Genomic DNA, 19,500 nt, shown 5'->3' with positions numbered 1-19,500 from the left:
TTGCTGGAAGAAATATCAATAACCACAAACACACAGATTCCAACCACCCTTAGGCAGAAAGTGAAGAGGAACTGAGGAGCTGCTTGATGAAAGGGGAAGAGGAGACTGAAAAAGTTGACTTAAAATTGAATATTCAGAAAACTAAAATCATGGCATCCAGTCCCATCATTTCATGGCAAATAGATAGGGAAACAATGGAAACAGTGAGAGACTTTATTTTGGGGGGCTCCAAAATCACTGCAAATGGGGACTGCAGCCATGAAATTAAAAGACACTTGCTCCTTGGAAGAAAAACTATGACCAACTTAGACAGCATATTCAAAAGCAGAGACATTACTTTGCCAACAAATGTCCATCTACTCAAAGCTATGGTTTTTCCGGTAGTCATGTAGGGATGTGAAAGTTGGACCATAAAGGATCCTGAGCACCATAAAGGAGGCTGAGCACCAGAGAATTGATGCTCTTGAACTGTGGTGTTGGAGAAGACTCTTGAGAGTCCCTTGGACTGCAAGGAGATCCATCCAGTCCATCCTAAAGGCAATCAGTCCTGAATATTCATTGGAAGGACTGATGCTGAAGCTGAAACTCCAATACTTTGGCCACCTGATGTGAAGAACTGACTCATTGGAAAAGACCCTGATGCTGGGCAAGATCGAAAGCAGGAGGAGAAGGGGATGACAGAGGTTGAGATGGTTGGATGGCATCACTGACCCATGGACATGAGTTTGAGCAAACTCCGGAGTTGGTGATGGACAAGGACGCCCACTGTGTTGCAGTCCATGGGGTTGCAAAGAATCAGATACAGACTGAGCAATTGAACTGAACTTTTGTATTTCTTTGTATATGCATTTTTATGGGGAAAGTATCTATATAATTGATCAATTTACATGTAACCCACACAAAGGTCTTTTAAAAGTACTAGACACCAAGCTATAATCTCTAGTCCATGAGGACTAAAAATCCAACAGTCTTAGCAGATTCAATGACATGATAAGGGACTTCCCTGGTGGTCCAGTGGTTAAGACTCTGTACTTCTAGTGCAGGGGGCTCGGGTTCAATACCTGGTCAGGGAACTGAGGTCCTAAAAAAACACACTATCCCAATGACATGATAAAAATGCTCATCTTTTTCTTGGCAATTACCAGTCTGGGTCAAGATGAGGTCGTGTACTTGCTTATGCTCACTTTTCAATGTTTGTATGTTTCTTATTGTGAGCGGATAACAAGCATTTCACAAATCAGCACTGGCTCACAGAAGAGATAAAGTATCACTGGTTTAGGTGGTCTTGTATTCTGACCACTACCCTGGTGCCAGAAAAACAGCAGAATTGAAAAAAATATGCCTTAGAGATTCCATTTTTAGTAACATGTCTGGCCTGGTTTTAAGGCTTCCTTGTCCAGTGACAGTAAATAAAAATAATAGATTAAATATAAAAGCTTCCATAAGTATAGTACCAAGAGAATAATTGTTTGGGCCAAAATATAAATGTGGGGAATATTTCAGAGGGAGAAGTTGTTTTTATCCTCAGGGCATTAGCCAAATCTGGGAAAAATCTTCCCTTTGGTTTTCTCAAGCTTATGAGCTGTAATAGGAAATGTAACCCAGAGCTTATTCATGTGGGGAGCATAGGTGACATCCCCTCCTTGAAAATCCAGAAACGAAGATTTGTATCCTCAGAGAGGATGTGGAGAGTTTGGAACCATGGAACCTGCTAGTGAGAATATAAAATGGTGTTGGAAAACAGTCTGGAAGTTCCTCCAAGTTTGAACCTAGTGTTACTCTAGGACTCACAAATTCCATTCCTAGGTATTTACCTTGGAGAAATGAAAATGGTAGTCTACACTACCATGTTTGTAGCTGACATTCATAGCAGCATTAATCATGATAGTCAAACAGCAGAAATAACTCAGATCTGAATCCCTTCATGAATGAATTAGCAAAAGCGGTACAAACCTGCCTTCTTTCTGTGGAAAGCTCTTAAAGAGATGGGAGTACCAGACCACCTTATCTGTCCCCTGAGAAACCTGTCTGCGGGTCAAGGAGCAACAATTAGAACACTGTGTAGAACAACAGAGTGGCTCAGAATTGAGAAAGTATGACAAGGTTACCACAGAGCTTTCCACAGTTTGTTATGATCCACACAGACAAAGGCTTTAGTGTAGTAATGAAACAAAGGTAGACATTTTTCTGAAATTTCCTTGTTTTCTCTGTGATCCAGCGAATGTTGACAATTTGATGTCTGGTTCCTCTACCTTTTCTAAACCCAGCTTGTACATCTGAAACTTCTTGGTTTGCATTATTCTGAGGCTTAGCACGCAAGATTTTAAACATGACCTTGCTAGCGTGGGTAGTTGTTCAGTTGCTCAGTCTGACTCTTTGTGAGTTATCTGACTCTTTTCGACCCCGTGGAGTAGCTAGGCTTCCCTGTCCTTCACCGTCTCCTGGAGCTTTCGCAAACTCATGTCCATTGAGTCGCTGATGTCATCCACCTATCTCATCCTCTGTCATCCCCTTCTCCTCCTGACCTCAATGTTTCCCAGAATCAGGGTCTTTTCTAATGGCTCTTTGCATCAGGTAGCCAAAGTACTGGAGCTTCAGCTTCAGCATCAGTCTTTTCAATGAATATTCAGGATTGACTTCCTTTAGGATTGACTGGTTTGATCTCCTTACAGTCCAAGAGACACTGAAGATTCATCTCCAACACCACAGTTCGAAAGCATCAATTCTTTGGCACTCAGCCTTCTTTATGGTCCAACTTTCACATCCCTAACTGGATAAACTGGATAAACCATAGCTTGACTAGACGGACCTATGTTGGCAAAGTAATGTCTCTGCTTTTGAGTATACTGTCTAGGTTGGTCATAGCTTTTCTTCCAAGGAGCAAGCATCTTTTAATTTCATGGCTGCAGTCACCATCTGCAGTGATTTTGGAGCCCAAGAAAATAAAGTCTGTCACTGTGTCTATTGTTACCCCATCTATTTGTCATGAAGTGATCAGACCAGATGCCATGATCTTAATTTTTTGAATGTTGAGTTTTAAATCAGCTTTTTAACTCTTCTCTTTCATTTTCATCAGGAGGCTCTTTAGTTCCTCTTTGCTTTCTGCCATAAAGGTGGTGTCATCAGCATATCTGAAGTTATTGATATTTCTCCCTGCAATCTTGACTCCAGCTTTGGTTCATCCAGCCTGGAATTTCACATGATGTACTCTACATATAAGTTAACTAAGCACGGTGACAATATAAGCCTTGATGTACTCCTTTTCTGATATGGAATCTGTCTGTTCTTCCATGTCCAGTTCTAACTGATGCTTCTTGGCCTGCATACAGGTTTTGCAGGAGGCAGGTAAGGTGGTCTGGTATTCCCATTTCTTTGAGAATTTTCCACAGTTTGTTGTGATCCACACAGTCAAAGGCTTTACCGGTGTCAATGAAGCAGAAGTACATGTTTATCAGAAATTCTCTTGCTTTTTCTATGGTCCAATGGATGATGGCACTTTGACCTCCGGTTCCTCTGCCTTTTCTAAATCCAGCCTGAACATCTGCATGGGAGATGAGTGCACCTGTCCGATGGTTTGAACATTCTTTAGTACTGCCCTTCTTGGGAACTGGGATGACAATTGACCTCTTCCAGTTCTGTGGCCACAGCTGGGTCTTCCAAATTTGCTGATATATTGAGTGCAACACTTTGAGAGCATCATCTTTTAGGGTTATGAATAGCTCTACTGGAATTTTATAGCATCCACTAGGTTTGCTGACAGCAGTGTTTCCTAAGGCCTACTTGACTTCACACTCCAGAATGTCTGGCTCTGGGTGACTGATAACATCATCTTGGATATCCAGTTCATTAAGATCTTTTGTACAGTTCTACCATGTATTCCTCCATCTTTTTTTGATCTCATCTGCTTCTACTAGGTCTCAATCGTTTCTCTCTTTTATTGTGCCCATCTTTGGGGAAAATGTTGCCTTGATATTTCCAATTTTTCTGAAGAGATCTCTAGCCTTTCCCCTTCTGTTGTTTTCCTCTATTTTTATGCATTGTTCATTGAAGAAGGCCTACTTGTCTCTCCTTGTTATTCTTTGGAACTCTGCATTTAGTTGGATTTATATTTCCCTTTCTCCATTGGTTTTCATGTCTTTCTTCAACCATTTGTAAACAATCCTCAGACAACCTTTTGCCTTCTTGCTTTTCTATTTCCTTGGGATGGTTTTGTTCACTGCTCCTGTACAGTATTACAAACCTCTGTCCATAGTTCTTCAGGCTCACTGTTTACTAGATCTAATCCCTTGACTCTATTCATCACCTCCACTGCATTTTTATAGGGGATTTGATTTAAGTCATATCTGACTGGCTTAGTGGTTTTCCCCGCTTTCTTTGGCTTAAGCCTGAATTTTGCTATAAGAAGGTGATTATCTGAGCCACAGTCAGCTCCAGGTCTTGTTTTTGCAGACTGCATACAGTTTCTCCATCTTCGACTACAAAGAGTGTGATCAATTTGATTTCACTATTGACCATTTGGTGATGTCCATGTGCAAAGTCATCTCTTCTGTTGTTGAAAAGAAAGGTGTTTGCCATGACCACTGCATTCTCTTGGTAGACTTCAGTTAGCCTTTGCCCTGGTTCATTTTGTACTCCAAGGCCAAACCTGCCTGTTACTCCAGGTGACCCTTGACTTCCTACTTTTGCATTCCAATCCCCAATGATGAATACAGTTTTTTTTGGTGTTAGTTCTAGGAGGTCTTCTAAGTCTTTATGGAACTGGTCAACATCTGCTTCTTCAGCATCAACAGTAGGGGCATAGACATGGATTACAGTGATGTTGAATGACTTGCCTTGGAAATGAACCAAGATCATTTTGTCATTTTTGAGGTTGCTCCCAAGTACTGCACTTCAGACTCTTTGGTTGATAATAAGAACTACTCCATTACTTCTATGGGATTCTTGCCCACAGTAGTAGATACAATGGTCATTTGAATTAAATTTGCCCAATCCTGTCCATTTAAATTCACTGATTCCTAAGATGTTTATGTTTATTCTTGCCATCTCCTGCTTGACCGTGTCCAATTTACTTTTATTCATAGACCTGATATTTCAAGGTCCTATGCAATACTGTCCTTTGCAGCATCAGATTTAATTTTCATCCCCTGACACATCCACAACTGAGTGTCACTTCCACTTTGGCCCAGACGCTTCATTCTTTCTGGAGCTATTAGTAGTTCTCCCCTCTTCCCCTGTAGTATATCGGACACCTTCCAATCTGAGGGACTCATCTTTTGTTGTCCTACCTTTTTGTCTTTTAATACAGTTCGTGAGGTTCTCATGGCAAGTATCCTGGGGTGGTTTGCCCTCCCCTCCTCCAGTGGATCACGTTCTGTCAGAACTCTCCACAATGAGTGACCCATCCGTCTTTGGTGGCCCTACACAGCATGGTTCAGAGCGTCACTTCAAGCTCCTCTGCCACAGCAAGTGCTATGGCTCACGTTAAATGAGCACTGATGCCTAAACCACCATGGAAATTGTACATTAAGTCATGAAAAACTCAGAGAAGTGGGCATGCTGCTATAAAAACAAAATTGCTAAAAAAAAAAAAAAAAAAAAAAAAACCAAGGTAAATATTTCCAAAAGGAAAGTGTTTATCAGGCAATAGGGAATGAACAAGTATTAACCTCGCTGTCCTGTGCAGGCAGAGCTGATCTAGGAGATAACACTACAGCAGCAGCGGGGATAACAGGATCCCAGAAAGCAGGGGAAGAGGTGACAGCAAGGCAGGAACAAGGACCAAATTTTTCAGTTAAACAACAATGTCAGGATAGAAGCAGGATATTCTAACTGTAAGGGGTTTATGGAAATGGTTAATAGATCATAATGTTTCTAGAGGCAAGGTAGATGGCTAGGCAGCAAGAGTGTTGTTTAGTATTATATTAATAGATCAAAAATGAGTGAGTTGAAGGCTGAGGTCAGCTGCGTAATAGAAAGTTACTATTCTTTATCCAGTTTCCAGACATGAGCCAATTCTCACACCCAGATCTCACCTGCTGAAGAGCACCTGAGTACCCTGGGGACATATCCTGCAATACGGAGCAGTTGTGGTCAACAGTAATTCCCCACATCATTCCATGTGGGAGCCAATGGCCATTGTTCTTATTTCACTCACTGATGAAAGGGAATATCTAGATCCTTATAGGTCTATGGATACAAGCCAGATTTGACCCTGATACCTGCCTGCAATCATGAATCCCCAGTACAAGTGAGGCATATGGGGAACAGAAAACAATGTACATTCTGTCTTAAGGCCATATATATCTCACAGCGTCTCTGTATCTATACATCCTCTTGATGGTAGTTTCTCCACCTAGAGTCACTGGTATAGACATATTTAGAGTTGGCAAGAACCCGAATGCTGATTTTTGTGTGGGTGTGTGTGTCGAGTAAAAAAACTTCTGGTAAGAAAGGTTTAGTGGAAGACCCTGAAAAAGCCTTCAAAGCTCAACCAAGACAGAGTATTAAAAGCAATATTGTGTCCTGGGGATAATGAAGAAGTTAATGTCATCCTCAAAGACTGACAGGATGCAACCGTGGTGATCACATCATATAGCAGTTAATTCTCCACTGTGGTTCTTGCAGAAACTGGCACAATAGTTGCCAGTGATAATGAGACAACTGTAACTCTCAACCTGGCTACTTTCTTTTCGTTTCCTACCTTTATGTTTCTACCTACAAAGTTCTCTCTTGTAATTCCAAATAACCTGGAAGATTGCACTAGTATTTGTGGAACATAATTTTGATCTGGATACCTGTGGAGTGAGTCCCAAAACCTTGGACTTAAACTCTCTGTTTATTTAAGTCTCTGCATTCCTACCCTTAGTTCTCTGAGAAGCCACGTGGTCAAATGATCCCAGTGTCATCCTGTGGTGGGCAGATCTAAGGTGACCCCAGTGTTCCCTCCTCTGATAGCAATACCTCCGTACAATACTCACTTTTGGAACATCAGCTGGACTAGTGACTCTCTGGTAACAATTATGAGATTAATAAATGCACATTTTGTGATCATGGGGAAAAAAGATATGAGGGACCCATGGATGCACGTTATTTTCTTTCCCCCATATGCCTCACTTATGCTGGGGATTCAGCTGTCTCAGGACTGACTGTGCAGGCCAGGCTGGGGAAGCAGAGATTCCAGAAGGAGGTTAAGTGACCTGCATTCCTTTCCTCCCTGAGAAGTTCCTCCTCTAGTTCTCAGCCTCCCCAGGCCCTGCCCTCAGACAGGAGGACAAGGAGGAAGAGACCACCAGCAGATCCTCCTCCTGTTTGGAAAGTGAAGAAAACTATCAGTAAAGAGGACAGGAAGGAAAGAGAAGAGACAAACACCCCAAACGGATACCTGGTAACACTAACCCTCCCCCGTCAGACCCCACAGCTGGGAGATGAGGAGGGTGACATCTCCCGTCTCCCCGTGCTGCCCCCCACCCCCAGCCCAGCTCTCCCTTCCTCCAGTCCACAGTAACATCACAGGAGCCAAGGGTGACACTGTAAATATATCTCTGCTCATCTCAGAACAGACCATCAGGAACACACACTCCTGAGAATCCTGTTCTCCCGATATGTATCAACTCACTGTGTGCAGTCGAACCCAAGTAACACGGGTCTCCCAGGAGGGAAGCAGGTGTGTGTCTCCCGGGACAGTGAGGCAGGGAGTTCTGGGGCTGCTAGGGTGGCCCTGCAGGGCTGCGTGGGCTTCCCTGGTGTCAGATGGTAGAGAGACCACCCCTCGAGGCAGGAGACTCGGGTTCGATCCCTGGGTTGGGAAGATCCCCTGGAGAAGGACATGGAAACCCACTCCAGTATTCTTGCCTGGAGAATCCCATGAACTGAGGAGAATGGAAGGCTACAGTCCATGGGGTCGCAAAAAGTCAGACACGACTGAGCGGCTAACACCTTACTGTTAGGGCGGCCCTGCAGCACGAGGTTGTCCAGGCATCCAGGTCCCCGTGACCTTTCCTCTCTACTCTCCCTGGGACGTCGCCCTTGTTGGCCTGACCCAAGGAACCTAAGACCATGTTCATGGTTTGTGAGCAACCAGGGAAAGCAGGGAAGGAAGAAAAATTTCTTCTCTTGAAGATCAACATTCAAATATTTGCATCTGCTTCATCATAATGGCCATAATTTAACCATGAGGACAAGCAGCCTCAGAGAGATTAGAGAATGAGTATATTGTAAATCAGGGTGACTTTGTCTAGGAGAAAACTCTATTATTATGGAAGATGATGAATTTTTCCTATACTTAAATGTTTATTTATTTTTAAAGTATTTATTCATTTATTTGGCTGCACCAGGTCTTAGTTGCAGCATGTGGGATCTAGTTCCCTGACCAGGGATTGAACCTGGGCCCCCTGCATTGGGAGCTCAGAGTCTTAACCACTGGGCCAGCAGGGAAGTCCCTACTTAAATGTTTAAAATCAGCAGTGGAGAATCATTATCATCAATATCTTAAACTGAATTACATTTGTATTTTAAAAATAGAATAGTCTCAGAATATATTGCTAATTGATAACAAAGTTGTAGATAGAATGTATGGGAAATACCATCTTATAAAATGGACTCTCTCTCTAGAAGACTGTCTAAACTGTAACACTTATGTTGTCCAGGGAGGGAATGTGGATAGATTTTGGATGGGATGGAGGAGGAAATTTACTTTTCACTGTAACCCTTTATGTCATATGAACTTTTTAGACTTCATGCATGTATGAGTCAGTTGAAGAAAACCCAACAGTGATTTGCTAATCATTTGTTATGTGGTTACTATATGTGAGGCTGTGTTCTGGGTCCTAGTGAGTGCCACACCAAGGGAATCACAGCGGGGGTGGAATGACCTGTAAATGCAACATAGTCTATATTTAGTTGTTGGGAAACAGCTTCCAGGAGGGAGGGAACTGATGGAGAACCTACTGTGTGCCAGGAGCGGCGCCCCCTGCTGGGGACATGAAGAAAACTGAGGTCTATGCTCTGGTGATCTAAACCTCTCACCCTGATGAGGGGCAGTGCCAGTCCGTGACTTCCCTGACGCCTGCTAGTCTCTGTTGTCCTTGTGTGGGAAGTGAGTTAGGACCACGAAGGAGATGAAGAGGCAGGAGGCTGGGGTCCTGGGCTCTTAGGACTCAGAGCAGAAGAATATTCTTCGAGGCTTCAAAGTGTGGCAGGTGTGTGCTGCCTGGAGAGGACGGGTACCCTCCTTGGTGTCCTTGAGTGCTTTCTGAGCGGCTCTGGGGTCAGGCTCGAGGGTACAGCAAGGATTAGAGGAGAGGAGAGCCCTGGAGCCCTCCCTGTATCTCGGGTTTCCATCTTTTCTCTCCATGTCTCCTCTCTGAAGCTCTTTGATGAAAACATCCTGGAAAGTTGATAATCGCTTCTTCCATTTCCTGTTCGTTTCCAGTTGGTATTAAAATGTGCTTTCATTTTAGCATAGTTTGAGATTTACCAAAAAGTAGCAAAGTTAGTAGAGAGTTACTATATATCCCACACTGTGTGAGGACTTTTCATACCACCATCATACATGCCTCACAGCTGATGACCAATATTGATAGTGTTACTTACCTCCAGAATTTATTTGGACTTCATTAGTTTTCCTATAACCTGACCCTGGATCCTCTCAAGACACATATTAAGTCTGGAAATCACATCTCCTTCAGGCTCCTCTGGCTGAGTCACACAGATTTCTCTTGTTTTTGATGACTTTGATGTTTTGGGGAGTACTGCTCAGAGACATAGTAGAACATCTTTCGATTTGACTGGGGCAAAGGGTTTTGGGGAAGAGGATCAGAGATGAGTGACATTCTCCACTCACCAAGGGTACACACTGTCCACCCGAATATCACTAATAAGTTCACTTCATTACCTGGCTAAGGTACATTTCCCAGGTTTCTTTGTGAACTTCTATTTTTACTTCCCCACTTTTCACCCTGTAATCTTTAGAAGAAAATCACTCTGTGCAGCCCAACACTTAAGGGGCGCTTTGATATACACATTGGTGTGCACTGGTTTGTGCAAATATAAGTTTTCAAATGAGTTGGAGAAATACTAGATTGATCAGTAGACAGGATGGAGAGTTTCTGTGTAGCTTCATTACAAACTGCTGACTCTCATTTCTCGAGGCTGCATTGCTTCCTATTCCTGCCCCAGTGAGCGAGGGTTTCTGCTGCTGTACATCCTTCTGCTGCTCCAACCTTGGCGTCACAAGTTCTTGGACTGTAGATGTTCCATCAGGTGTGATGCACATTACTGTCTTTTTAATTTACCTTTCCTAACAACATAAGATGTTTAGCATCTTTTCATATACATTTCCATTGCTATATCTTCTAGAAGAAGTGTCTGTTCAGACTTAATTTTTAAATTGTTATTTTCATTTTGTTGAGTTGAAGAGTTCTATGTATATTCTAAAACAAAGTCCTTTATCAGATTTCCCTGATGGGCTTCCCTGGTGGGTCAGATGGTAAAGCATCTGTCTACAATGCAGGAGACCCAGGTTCCATCGCTGGGTTGGGAAGATTCCCTGGAGAAGGAAATGGCAACCCACTCTAGTACTCTTGCCTGGAAAATCCCATGAATGGAAGAACCTGGTAGGCTACAGTCCACAGAGTCACAAAGAGTCGGACATGACTGAGTGACTTCACTTTCTTTCTTTCACTTTATCAGATAAGTGAATTTATAATAATTTCTCCCAGCCTGTGACCTGAGCTCTTCTACTGATCTAACACTATTCATTAATGAACAGTATACTTCTCTGGAAAGAAAAATGACAAATGTCTAACTGAAATTGTTTCTGAGTAGAGGACTTGAGTGAGTGGGGAATGAGGGGGAGAACATGAATTATTTATTTTTGTATATGCTTGAGTATCTTTTCAATTCTCTTGTGTGCTGGCAAGTAATGCTTTCAAAAATTACAAGGGATTAAAAATCCCTTACGTTTGTAAACACTTGACAGGTCACCTTCAGCTCATACCCTAGGACGTACATTCTGATCCTCTAACTGGGCTGGAGCTCACCACCCATCTGTGTTCTTCTCCTGTTGGACATAAGTCATCTCACAGAAGATCAGCATCAGACAAGGACATCTGAGTGCGTGACACAGAGAGACAAAACCAGAACACGAGGGCATTCGGCATGAGTTCAGACCCACCAGGCAGCCCTGTGCCCTCACCATGTACCAAACCTCCCCCTGATCTGACCCAGAGACCACCGCCTCCTCCCAGTCACCGCTGTGTCCTCGCTCTAGTCTGCCCTCCCTAGAGCAGAGGCTCTGAGGTGCCCAGTCCTGGAATTGCCCCCGCTTCCCAACAACACCCAATCTGGAGTGAGCCAGGCTTACATAGATGCTTCTCAGAATCAAAGCCCACATCCTGTATATCAGCAGTCCTCAACTTTTTGGCACCAGGAACTGATTTCATGGAAGACAATTATTCCATGGACCAGCGGTGGGAGGAATAGTTTCAGGATGATTCTAGCACAGTATATTTATTGTACACTTTACTTCTAATCTAATATTGGCACTGATCTGACAGGAGGTACTGGTCCAATCTCAGAGTTTGGGGACTCCTGGCTGTATATGTTCTAACACCTTACAATTACACTATCGTCCCTGATGCTCTGTGATCTCCTTTGCTGTATCCAGTATAAATCCAACTTGCTTGCCCACAAATTTGCTTCTGGTGGTATTTGGCAGAAAAACATTGAGACATGTCACCTGTTTGCCAAAAATTTTTATGTGTCTCCATTGGAATAGGGCCATATGTTTGTATCTTGTGAGTGATTGACATAGGAACAATTTATATGCCTTGATCGCTTTTCATCTTTGGGTCACAAAACTCTTCATTCCACAAGTGTAAAAAAATTCATGGATATTTTTGTCTAGGAGAGAGGGGTCCAAGGGAGAAGGGAAACAGAACTGATGGAATTTGGGGAGAAAGTATAGCAGGATTAGTAAGTAAAAACTAATAAGGTGGTGGATTCTAACATTGCATCTTCTGCTTCACAACTTTACAAGTATGTACAAGTCCCTCAAAGCATTGATATCTGTTGTGTTCAATAAACACGTCTTCGTGGGCTAAATGAAGACTTCTGTGTGTCCTTATGTTTACCAAGTTAAGGAAAACACCAAGAGCTCAAGGATTATATCTGGAGATAGGCAGTTTTGAACACTTACGACCTAAGTTGATAAACCATGGTTTGGCTAATATCTGAACACTCTGTTAAAATACACATTAAGGAAAATTTCAGTGCATGCTGTATTTTAAAGCTATATCTAAGACCTGCACAGACAAATCCATGACTTCAATATTAAGATTATTTTAATGTGTGTCAACCTATGAGTCACACAGTATCTTTTAGGGGAAAGAGACAGGAGATTAATTAACAACATTCTAGCTATGCATTGACCAGTATGATAGGTAGTAGCCACATATTGCTATTTAAATTAAAATAAATAAAAGTGCTCAGCACAACACACGTTAAGGTGCTAAATAGCCTCATGCAGCTCCTGATTACCTGACGGGACAGCACAGACATAGAACAGTTCATTCACCATAGGATGTTCTGTTGGAATAGACCGCTCTTCATGATTTGTGGGCCTCAATTCAGGTGCATTAGACCACATGAGATGAAGGGTGATATTATTTTTCTTAGACACTACGTCAGATTTCTGTCTGGGATATGAATACATATTAAACTGATGTGTAACAAAGTCAAACTAGGTTATGAGTGGGTCTGGCACCTTCAGGTACAAACTGTCCCCAGTTCCAAAGGGGAAACACCTGTCCCCCCATCTCCCTTCCCAGACTGAGGACACTTTCTGGCATCACTTTCTAGGGGGTGAGTTCTCTCCTGGAGCAGCCCAGGGGAAGGGCCCTCAGTTAAATTTGGGGAGGCAGAGAGTCCAGCTCAGGAAAAAGCATTCACCAAAATAAAGAGGAGGCAAAGGCAGGGATCAGTTGAGAGACACCCTAGTTTATTCAGAAGAGCAGTTCTCAGAGTATAGTCTGTGGAACACTTGATGTCACTGAGACCCTTTCATGAGATCCCTGAGGCGAAACCTACTTTCATAGCATCACTCAGATATTATTTGACTTCTCACTATGCTGACATTTGCTTTGATGCATAACTTAGCAGTAACGGACTATGGTAGCAAACTGCACTAGTAATTATTTTCATCAAAACTTTCTTGCAGGAAAAAGAAAACCAATAATCAGGTTTGCTTTAAAACATCCAGAATGATAAAAATTCTTATCTGTCCTTAATAAGCCACAATGGAAAAAAAAATGAAAAATAATATATATATACACACATGTACAAGTGAATCACTTTGCTGTACAGCAGAAATTAACATTATAAATCAAATATCCTTCAATAAATTTTTAAAAATAAATTAAATAAACATCCTTATGTTTCCTAATCATCATTCTTAAATACACATTTTGAAAGTATCTTCTGTGAAGAGATGGAAAGTACACACCGAGCACTTCTAATACATTTCAAAGTCCTGTGGCCAAGAAAAATTTCTGTGTGCTCTGAACTACCCTCTTTTTCATGGAAAACAACTGTTATTGAAAGAATGATGAGCAGAAAGAGCTGTATAATTTAGTAAAACAATGTATTACTTTGTAAAAATCTTGTATTAGTACAAGAGATGTTCAATGAGCAAAATAGGCTTATGGATTTTAATGTACAGAATAGAAAATAGTCAAGAATATTGCTTCAGGTCCACTGTGGAAAAACCTTTTGAGAAACTACAATTTGTATAGTTTTACTTTTGTATCCAAGATGAACATCCACAATTATCTGAAAAGATTATGAAAAACTACTACTCCTACCTATGTGGGGGCTTTTCCACTTTCACAGACTACCATCAAAACAACAGATTCAATGCAGACACAAACCTGAAAATCCAGTGGTCTTCTAGTGAAAGAGACAAGAAAGATACTTGGAAAAAATGTAAAAAGCTCTATCCTTCTCACTACCCTGTTTATTTTGGGAAATGGCTATTCATATTAAACACATGGCTTATTAATATTATCCTAAATAAACAAACAAAAATCTTTAAAGTGTTATTCACAGCATGGAAAACATGCAAGAAGTGGTCACATAATACTATCCTTGGGGTCCTCACTAATTTGTAAGATTGTGTAGATATTTAATCAAAATCACAAACAGCCCCAGAGCTAGACCTCAGGGAGACAGTGGGACAAACAGCTCTTGGAGGGGAGTTCAGTTGGTTCAGTCGCTCAGTCATATCTGACTCTTTGTGACCCCATGGAATGCAGCACGCCAGGCCTCCCTGTCCATCACCATCTGCTGGAGCTTGCTCAGACTCATGTCCATTGAGTCAGTGATGTCATCCACCCACCTTATCCTCTGTCATCCCCTTCTCCTCCTGCCTTCAATCTTGCCCAGCATCAGGGTCTTCTCAAATGACTCAGTTTGTCCCATCAGGTGACCAAAGTATTGGAGCTTCAGCTTTAGCATCAGTGCTTCCAATGAATATTCAGGACTGATTTCCTTTCAGATTTCCTGGTTTGATCTCCTTGCAGTCCAAGGGACTCTCAAGAGTCTTCTCCAACACCACAGTTCAAAAGCATCAATTCTTCAGTGCCCAGCTTTCTTTACAGTCCAACTCTCACATCCACACATGACTACTGGAAAAACAATAGCTTTGACTAGATGGACCTTTGTTGGCAAAGTAATGCCTCTGCCTTTTTAATATGTTGTCTAGGTTGGTTGTAGCTTTCCTTCCAAGGAGCAAGCATCTTTTAATTTCATGGCTGCAGTCACCATCTGCATGATTTTGGAGCCCCAAAAAATGAAGTCTGCCACTATTTCCATTGTTTCCCCATTTATTTGCCATGAAGTGATGGGACCAGATGCCATGACCTTAGTTTTCTGAGTGTTGAGCTTTAAGCCAACTTTTTCACTCTTCTCTTTTCACTTTCATCAAGAGGCTCTTTCGTTCCTCTTTGCTTTCTGCCATAAGGGTGGTTGTCATCTGCATATCTGAGGTTATTGATATTTCTCCTGGCAGTCTTGATTCCAACTTGTCTTGCATCCAGCCCAGCATTTCACATGATGTACTCTGCATGTAAGATAAATGAGCAGGGTGACAATATACAGCCTTGACATACTCCTTTCCCAATTTGGAACCAGTCTGTTGTTCCATGTCCAGCTCTAACTGTAGCTTCTTGACCTGCATACAAATGTCTTAAGTAGGCAGGTCAGGTTGTCTGGTATTCCCATCTCTTGAAGAATTTTCCACTGTTTGTTTTGATCCACACAGTCAAAGGCTTTGGCATAGTCCATAAAGCAGAAGTAGATGTTTTCTCTCTTGCTTTTTCCATGATCCGGAGAATGCTGGCACTTTGATCTCTGGTTCCTCTGGCTTTTCTAAATTCAGCTTGAACATCTGAAAGTTCAGGATTCAGGCTCTGTTGAAGCCTGGTTTGGAGAATTTTAAGCATTACTTTGCTAGCGTGTGAGATGGGTGCAGTTATTGGGTAGTTTGAACATTCTACCTAGTAGAAGGGGACGGATCAGGGCAAAGTCCCAGGTCCCTGGAGCGCAAACCGCTGGGGATCTCAGGCTCAAGAGCGGTGTCTAGGGCTGGGACGCTCCGTGTTGGGGATTCCCCGTCTCCTCCAGTTTCACTTTCTCTCTCACAACCTGTGTTTAGCCCTCCTGCCTGGACACTCGTGATGCGGCCCCAGTTCTCAATGCCACTGGGTACCCGGTTTCTAGAAAAACCAATCAGCGTCTCCGAGGATCCCGGTTATAAAGTCTCCACCGACCCGCCCAGACTGCTTTTTCCCAGACCCAGAGGATGTGAGTCATGGGGTCGCGAACCCTTCTCCTGCTCCTTTCGGGGGTCCTGGTCCTGACCGAGACCCGGGCTGGTGAGTGCGGGGTCGGGAGGGAAAGGCCTCTGCTGGGAACGGCGAGGGGACCGCCCGGGAGTCTGGGGGGCAGGACCCCAGGGAACGAGCGACCCCGACGCCCTGCCCAGACCCGCCCCCTCCCCGGGTTCCTGCCTGTGCTTCCCTTGCATCCCGACCCCTCTTTTCTTCCCCTCCGGAGTTCGGGCCGGTTTTCGACCTTTTCCGTCTCACTGGCCCTACGCCCCCTCCTCCCTCCCTGCCCCGTCACCTCGGACCCGGAATCCGCGCCGGGAGGAGGGTCAGGCCGGGTCTCACCCCTTCCCGCCCCCAGGCTCCCACTCCATGAGGTATTTCCTCACCGCCGTGTCCCGGCCGGGCCTCGGGGAGCCCCGCTTCATCACCGTCGGCTACGTGGACGACACGCAGTTCGTGCGGTTCGACAGCGACGCCCCTAATCCGAGGATGGAGCCGCGGGCGCGGTGGGTGGAGCAGGAGGCGCCCGAGTATTGGGATCAGGAGACGCGAAGAGCCAAGGGCAACGCACAGAGTTTCCGAGCGAACCTGAACACCCTGCGCGGCTACTACAACCAGAGCGAGGCCGGTGAGCGACGCGGCCCCGGGTCCAGGTCACGGCCCCCATCCCCAGGGACCGGCCGGGGTCGCTCCGAGTCTGCGGGTCCGAGGGTCACCCCAACACTGCGGAACACGCCCGGCATCCCGACCTGGGAGGAGCCCGCGGGACTTGACCCGGTTTCATTTCAGTTTCGGTTTAATCCCTGCGGGTGGTCGGGGCGGGTCAGGGTCTCACACCCTCCAGGAGGTGACCGGCTGCGACGTGGGGCCGGACGGGCGCCTCCTCCGCGGGTATGATCAGTTCGCCTACGACGGCAGAGATTACATCGCCCTGAACGAGGACCTGCGCTCCTGGACCGCGGCGGACACGGCGGCTCAGATCACCAGGCGCAAGATTGAGCAGCGCGGTGTGGCAGATCACAACAGGAACTACCTGGAGGGCACGTGCGTGGAGTGGCTCCTCAGATACCTGGAGCACGGGAAGGACACGCTGCTGCGCGCAGGTACGAGGGCGCGGGGCGTCCCTGATCTCCCCGCGGGCTGGAGCTGGCTTCTCACGAGGAGAGGAAAATGGGGTCCCTGTGGGAGCAGCGCCCCAGGTTCTTGTCAGGAGAGGGAGGAATCCGCCCAGGTTTTCCTGTTCTGTAAAGACAGTCACCAGTGGCCCCACTTCTCTGAAAGACAATTAAGGAATCCACTGTCTTTGAGGAAGAAGCAGGAAACAAACCATCCTTGAAATAGCTGGTCAGCGGTGCCCTTTGACCCTGGCCACCATCTTGTGATCCATGTCTTTCTCTCTCAAGGCCTGTTCTCACCCTGAGAGCATCTAAACAGGCCTGACTCCAGCTTTTCTGAGTCATTCAGCCTCCACCAGACTCAGGACCTTTAGTCTGTATTCTCCCCCTCACATTTTTAGAGCTCCTATCCTAGTCTCTCATTCTAGAAATTTCCAAGGACTAATATAGATCATCCCTGATCTCTGATTTGAGGCTGTTATCTAGCTCTTGTGCTGCTTTTTTTCAGCACCATGGTCTTGAATGTTCCATAGCTCAGCTGGTAAAAAAGTTCATAATAAGTCTGGGGATCTGATGTACAGCCTGGTGACTATAGTTAATAATAATCCTGTATTGTATACTTTAAAATTGATCTTAATCATTCTCATCACCTGTGAAACAGACACACACATAAGGTAAGTTGAATACTTTAATTACCTTCACAGTGTACATATATATATCAAAGCAACATGTAGTACACTTTAAATGTGTACAGTTTTTGTTAAGTATACCTCAGTAAAGCTGGGGAAAAAATCACTGTTCTGTCCTTTCTCAGGATGGTGACATGATGCTGCTTCAGTGACCCATGGAAGTAACACAAACTGAATTTTCTGATTCTTCCTCAGACCCTCCAAAGGCACATGTGACCCATCACCCCATCTCTGACCATGAGGTCACCCTGAGGTGCTGGGCCCTGGGCTTCTACCCTGAGGAGATCTCACTGACCTGGCAGTGCAATGGGGAGGACCAGACCCAGGACATGGAGCTTGTGGAGACCAGGCCTTCAGGAGACGGGACCTTCCAGAAGTGGGCGGCCCTGGTGGTGCCTTCTGGGGAGGAGCAGAGATACACGTGCCGTGTGCAGCACGAGGGCCTTCAGGAGCCCCTCACCCTGAGATGGGGTAAGGAGGGCCGTGGGGCTGGAGCTTCCTCTCAGATAAAGCAGGAGCCCTTCAGGACTCAGTTCAGCAAGGTCAGGACTCAAGCTGAGGACAGGGCCCCTTCCCTTTCCTCCACAGAACCTCCTCAGACCTCCTTCCTCAACGTGGGCATCATTGTTGGCCTGGTTCTCCTCGTGGTGGCTGTGGTGGCTGGAACTGTGATCTGGAGGAAGAAGCGCTCAGGTAGGGAAGGGAGGGTGGATCTGAGTTTTCTTGTCTCACTGGGGGTTTCAAGCCCAGGTAGACGTTTACCTGCCTGATTACTGGAAAGTATCCTTCACACACGTGTGGAGTCTGGAGCTGATGTTAACATTTTCCTTTTCTAAAGCATGTGTTAAAATGAAAGAGAAATTTTTCACCTTCTTAATTTCAGTTAGGGACCAGATTTCCAGCACTTGAACGTCAGAGGGAGGTCCTTGTGAGGACAGACCTCCAGGAGGGCAGGTGGCCCAGTCCTTACACATCTCCCTTCTCTGTGTTCCTGATCCTATCATGAGTTTTGACCATGGTTCCAGAAAGTCTATGGGGTCTGGGACTAGGGGTTGCTCTAGGATCTCATGACTCAGCCTTCTCCCTGGCCTCTCACATGGTATTTTCTTCTCACAGGTGAAAAAGGACGGATCTACACCCAGGCTTCAAGTAAGTATGGAGGGGGTGATTCCTGAGACCCTTGTGAGGGTGCAGACAGGAGGCCATGGGGGTCTCACCCACCTCAAAGTTCCTTCTCTAGTTTCTCTCCTGTGGGTTCTGACAACGTCCTGGTCTTGTTCTCCTCCAGGCAGTGACAGTGTCCTGGGCTCTGATGTGTCTCTCACGGTTCCTAAAGGTGAGACTCTGGAGAGTCTAGATTGGAAGGCGGCTTGGGGCAGAGGGGACACATTGGGTGGCCGGGATCTTTGAGTGCGACATGTGAGCATGTGGGGGGCTGCGGAGAATGTCAGCCCTTACATGACCGACCTGAACTGGCTCCTGATTCTTTTCTCTCACAGTGTGAGACAACTGCCTTGTGGGGACTGAGTGATGCTCGCTCCAGCTTTGTGACGTAGATCCCCAGACCCCTCTTTCTGCAGCTGCATCTGAATGTGTCTGTGCTCCTCTTAGCATAACGTGAGGAGGTGGGGAGACTGGCCACCCATGCCCACTGCACCCCCTCCCCACCCTGACCTGTGTTCTACTCCTTCATCCACTGACCTGCTCCAGCAGAGACGGGGCAGACAGTCTCCATCCCTGTGTATGTTTCACATACATAGAGTGGTGATGTCTTATTTCCTTATTGAAAATAAAATCTCTATATATGAATTT

The 19,500-nt window shown here is 45.0% G+C and overlaps 1 protein-coding gene across 12 annotated transcripts in view; it reads left to right on the top strand.

Annotated features, from left to right (window-relative positions):
* Positions 1-19,500, top strand: part of LOC136151408 (BOLA class I histocompatibility antigen, alpha chain BL3-7) — a 154,218-nt gene that overhangs the window by 107,228 nt on the left and 27,490 nt on the right. For 4 of the 12 annotated variants that reach the window (XR_010660029.1, XR_010660028.1, XM_065912517.1 and 1 more), the window contains exons 6-7: positions 18,805-18,837; positions 18,977-19,024. The exons of 2 other annotated variants lie outside the window; for them this stretch is intronic. Coding sequence is in view for 6 of the 10 variants with exons in the window: in XM_065912517.1 (XP_065768589.1) it covers positions 18,805-18,837; positions 18,977-19,024 (81 nt within the window). In the remaining 4 variants the exon portion in view is untranslated. Of the gene's footprint in view, positions 1-15,790; positions 15,930-16,242; positions 16,513-16,711; positions 16,988-17,883; positions 18,160-18,276; positions 18,382-18,804; positions 18,838-18,976; positions 19,114-19,187; positions 19,498-19,500 lie in introns of those variants that run through there. 6 more of the 12 variants (XR_010660030.1, XR_010660031.1, XM_065912509.1 and 3 more) reach the window with 3 other exon arrangements.

Source organism: Muntiacus reevesi, chromosome 20 (genome assembly GCF_963930625.1).
Source record: "Muntiacus reevesi chromosome 20, mMunRee1.1, whole genome shotgun sequence".
NCBI lineage: Eukaryota > Metazoa > Chordata > Mammalia > Artiodactyla > Cervidae > Muntiacus > Muntiacus reevesi.
The sequence above is the reverse complement of the archived record's forward strand: the minus strand, read 5'-3'. Positions and strand labels throughout refer to the sequence as shown.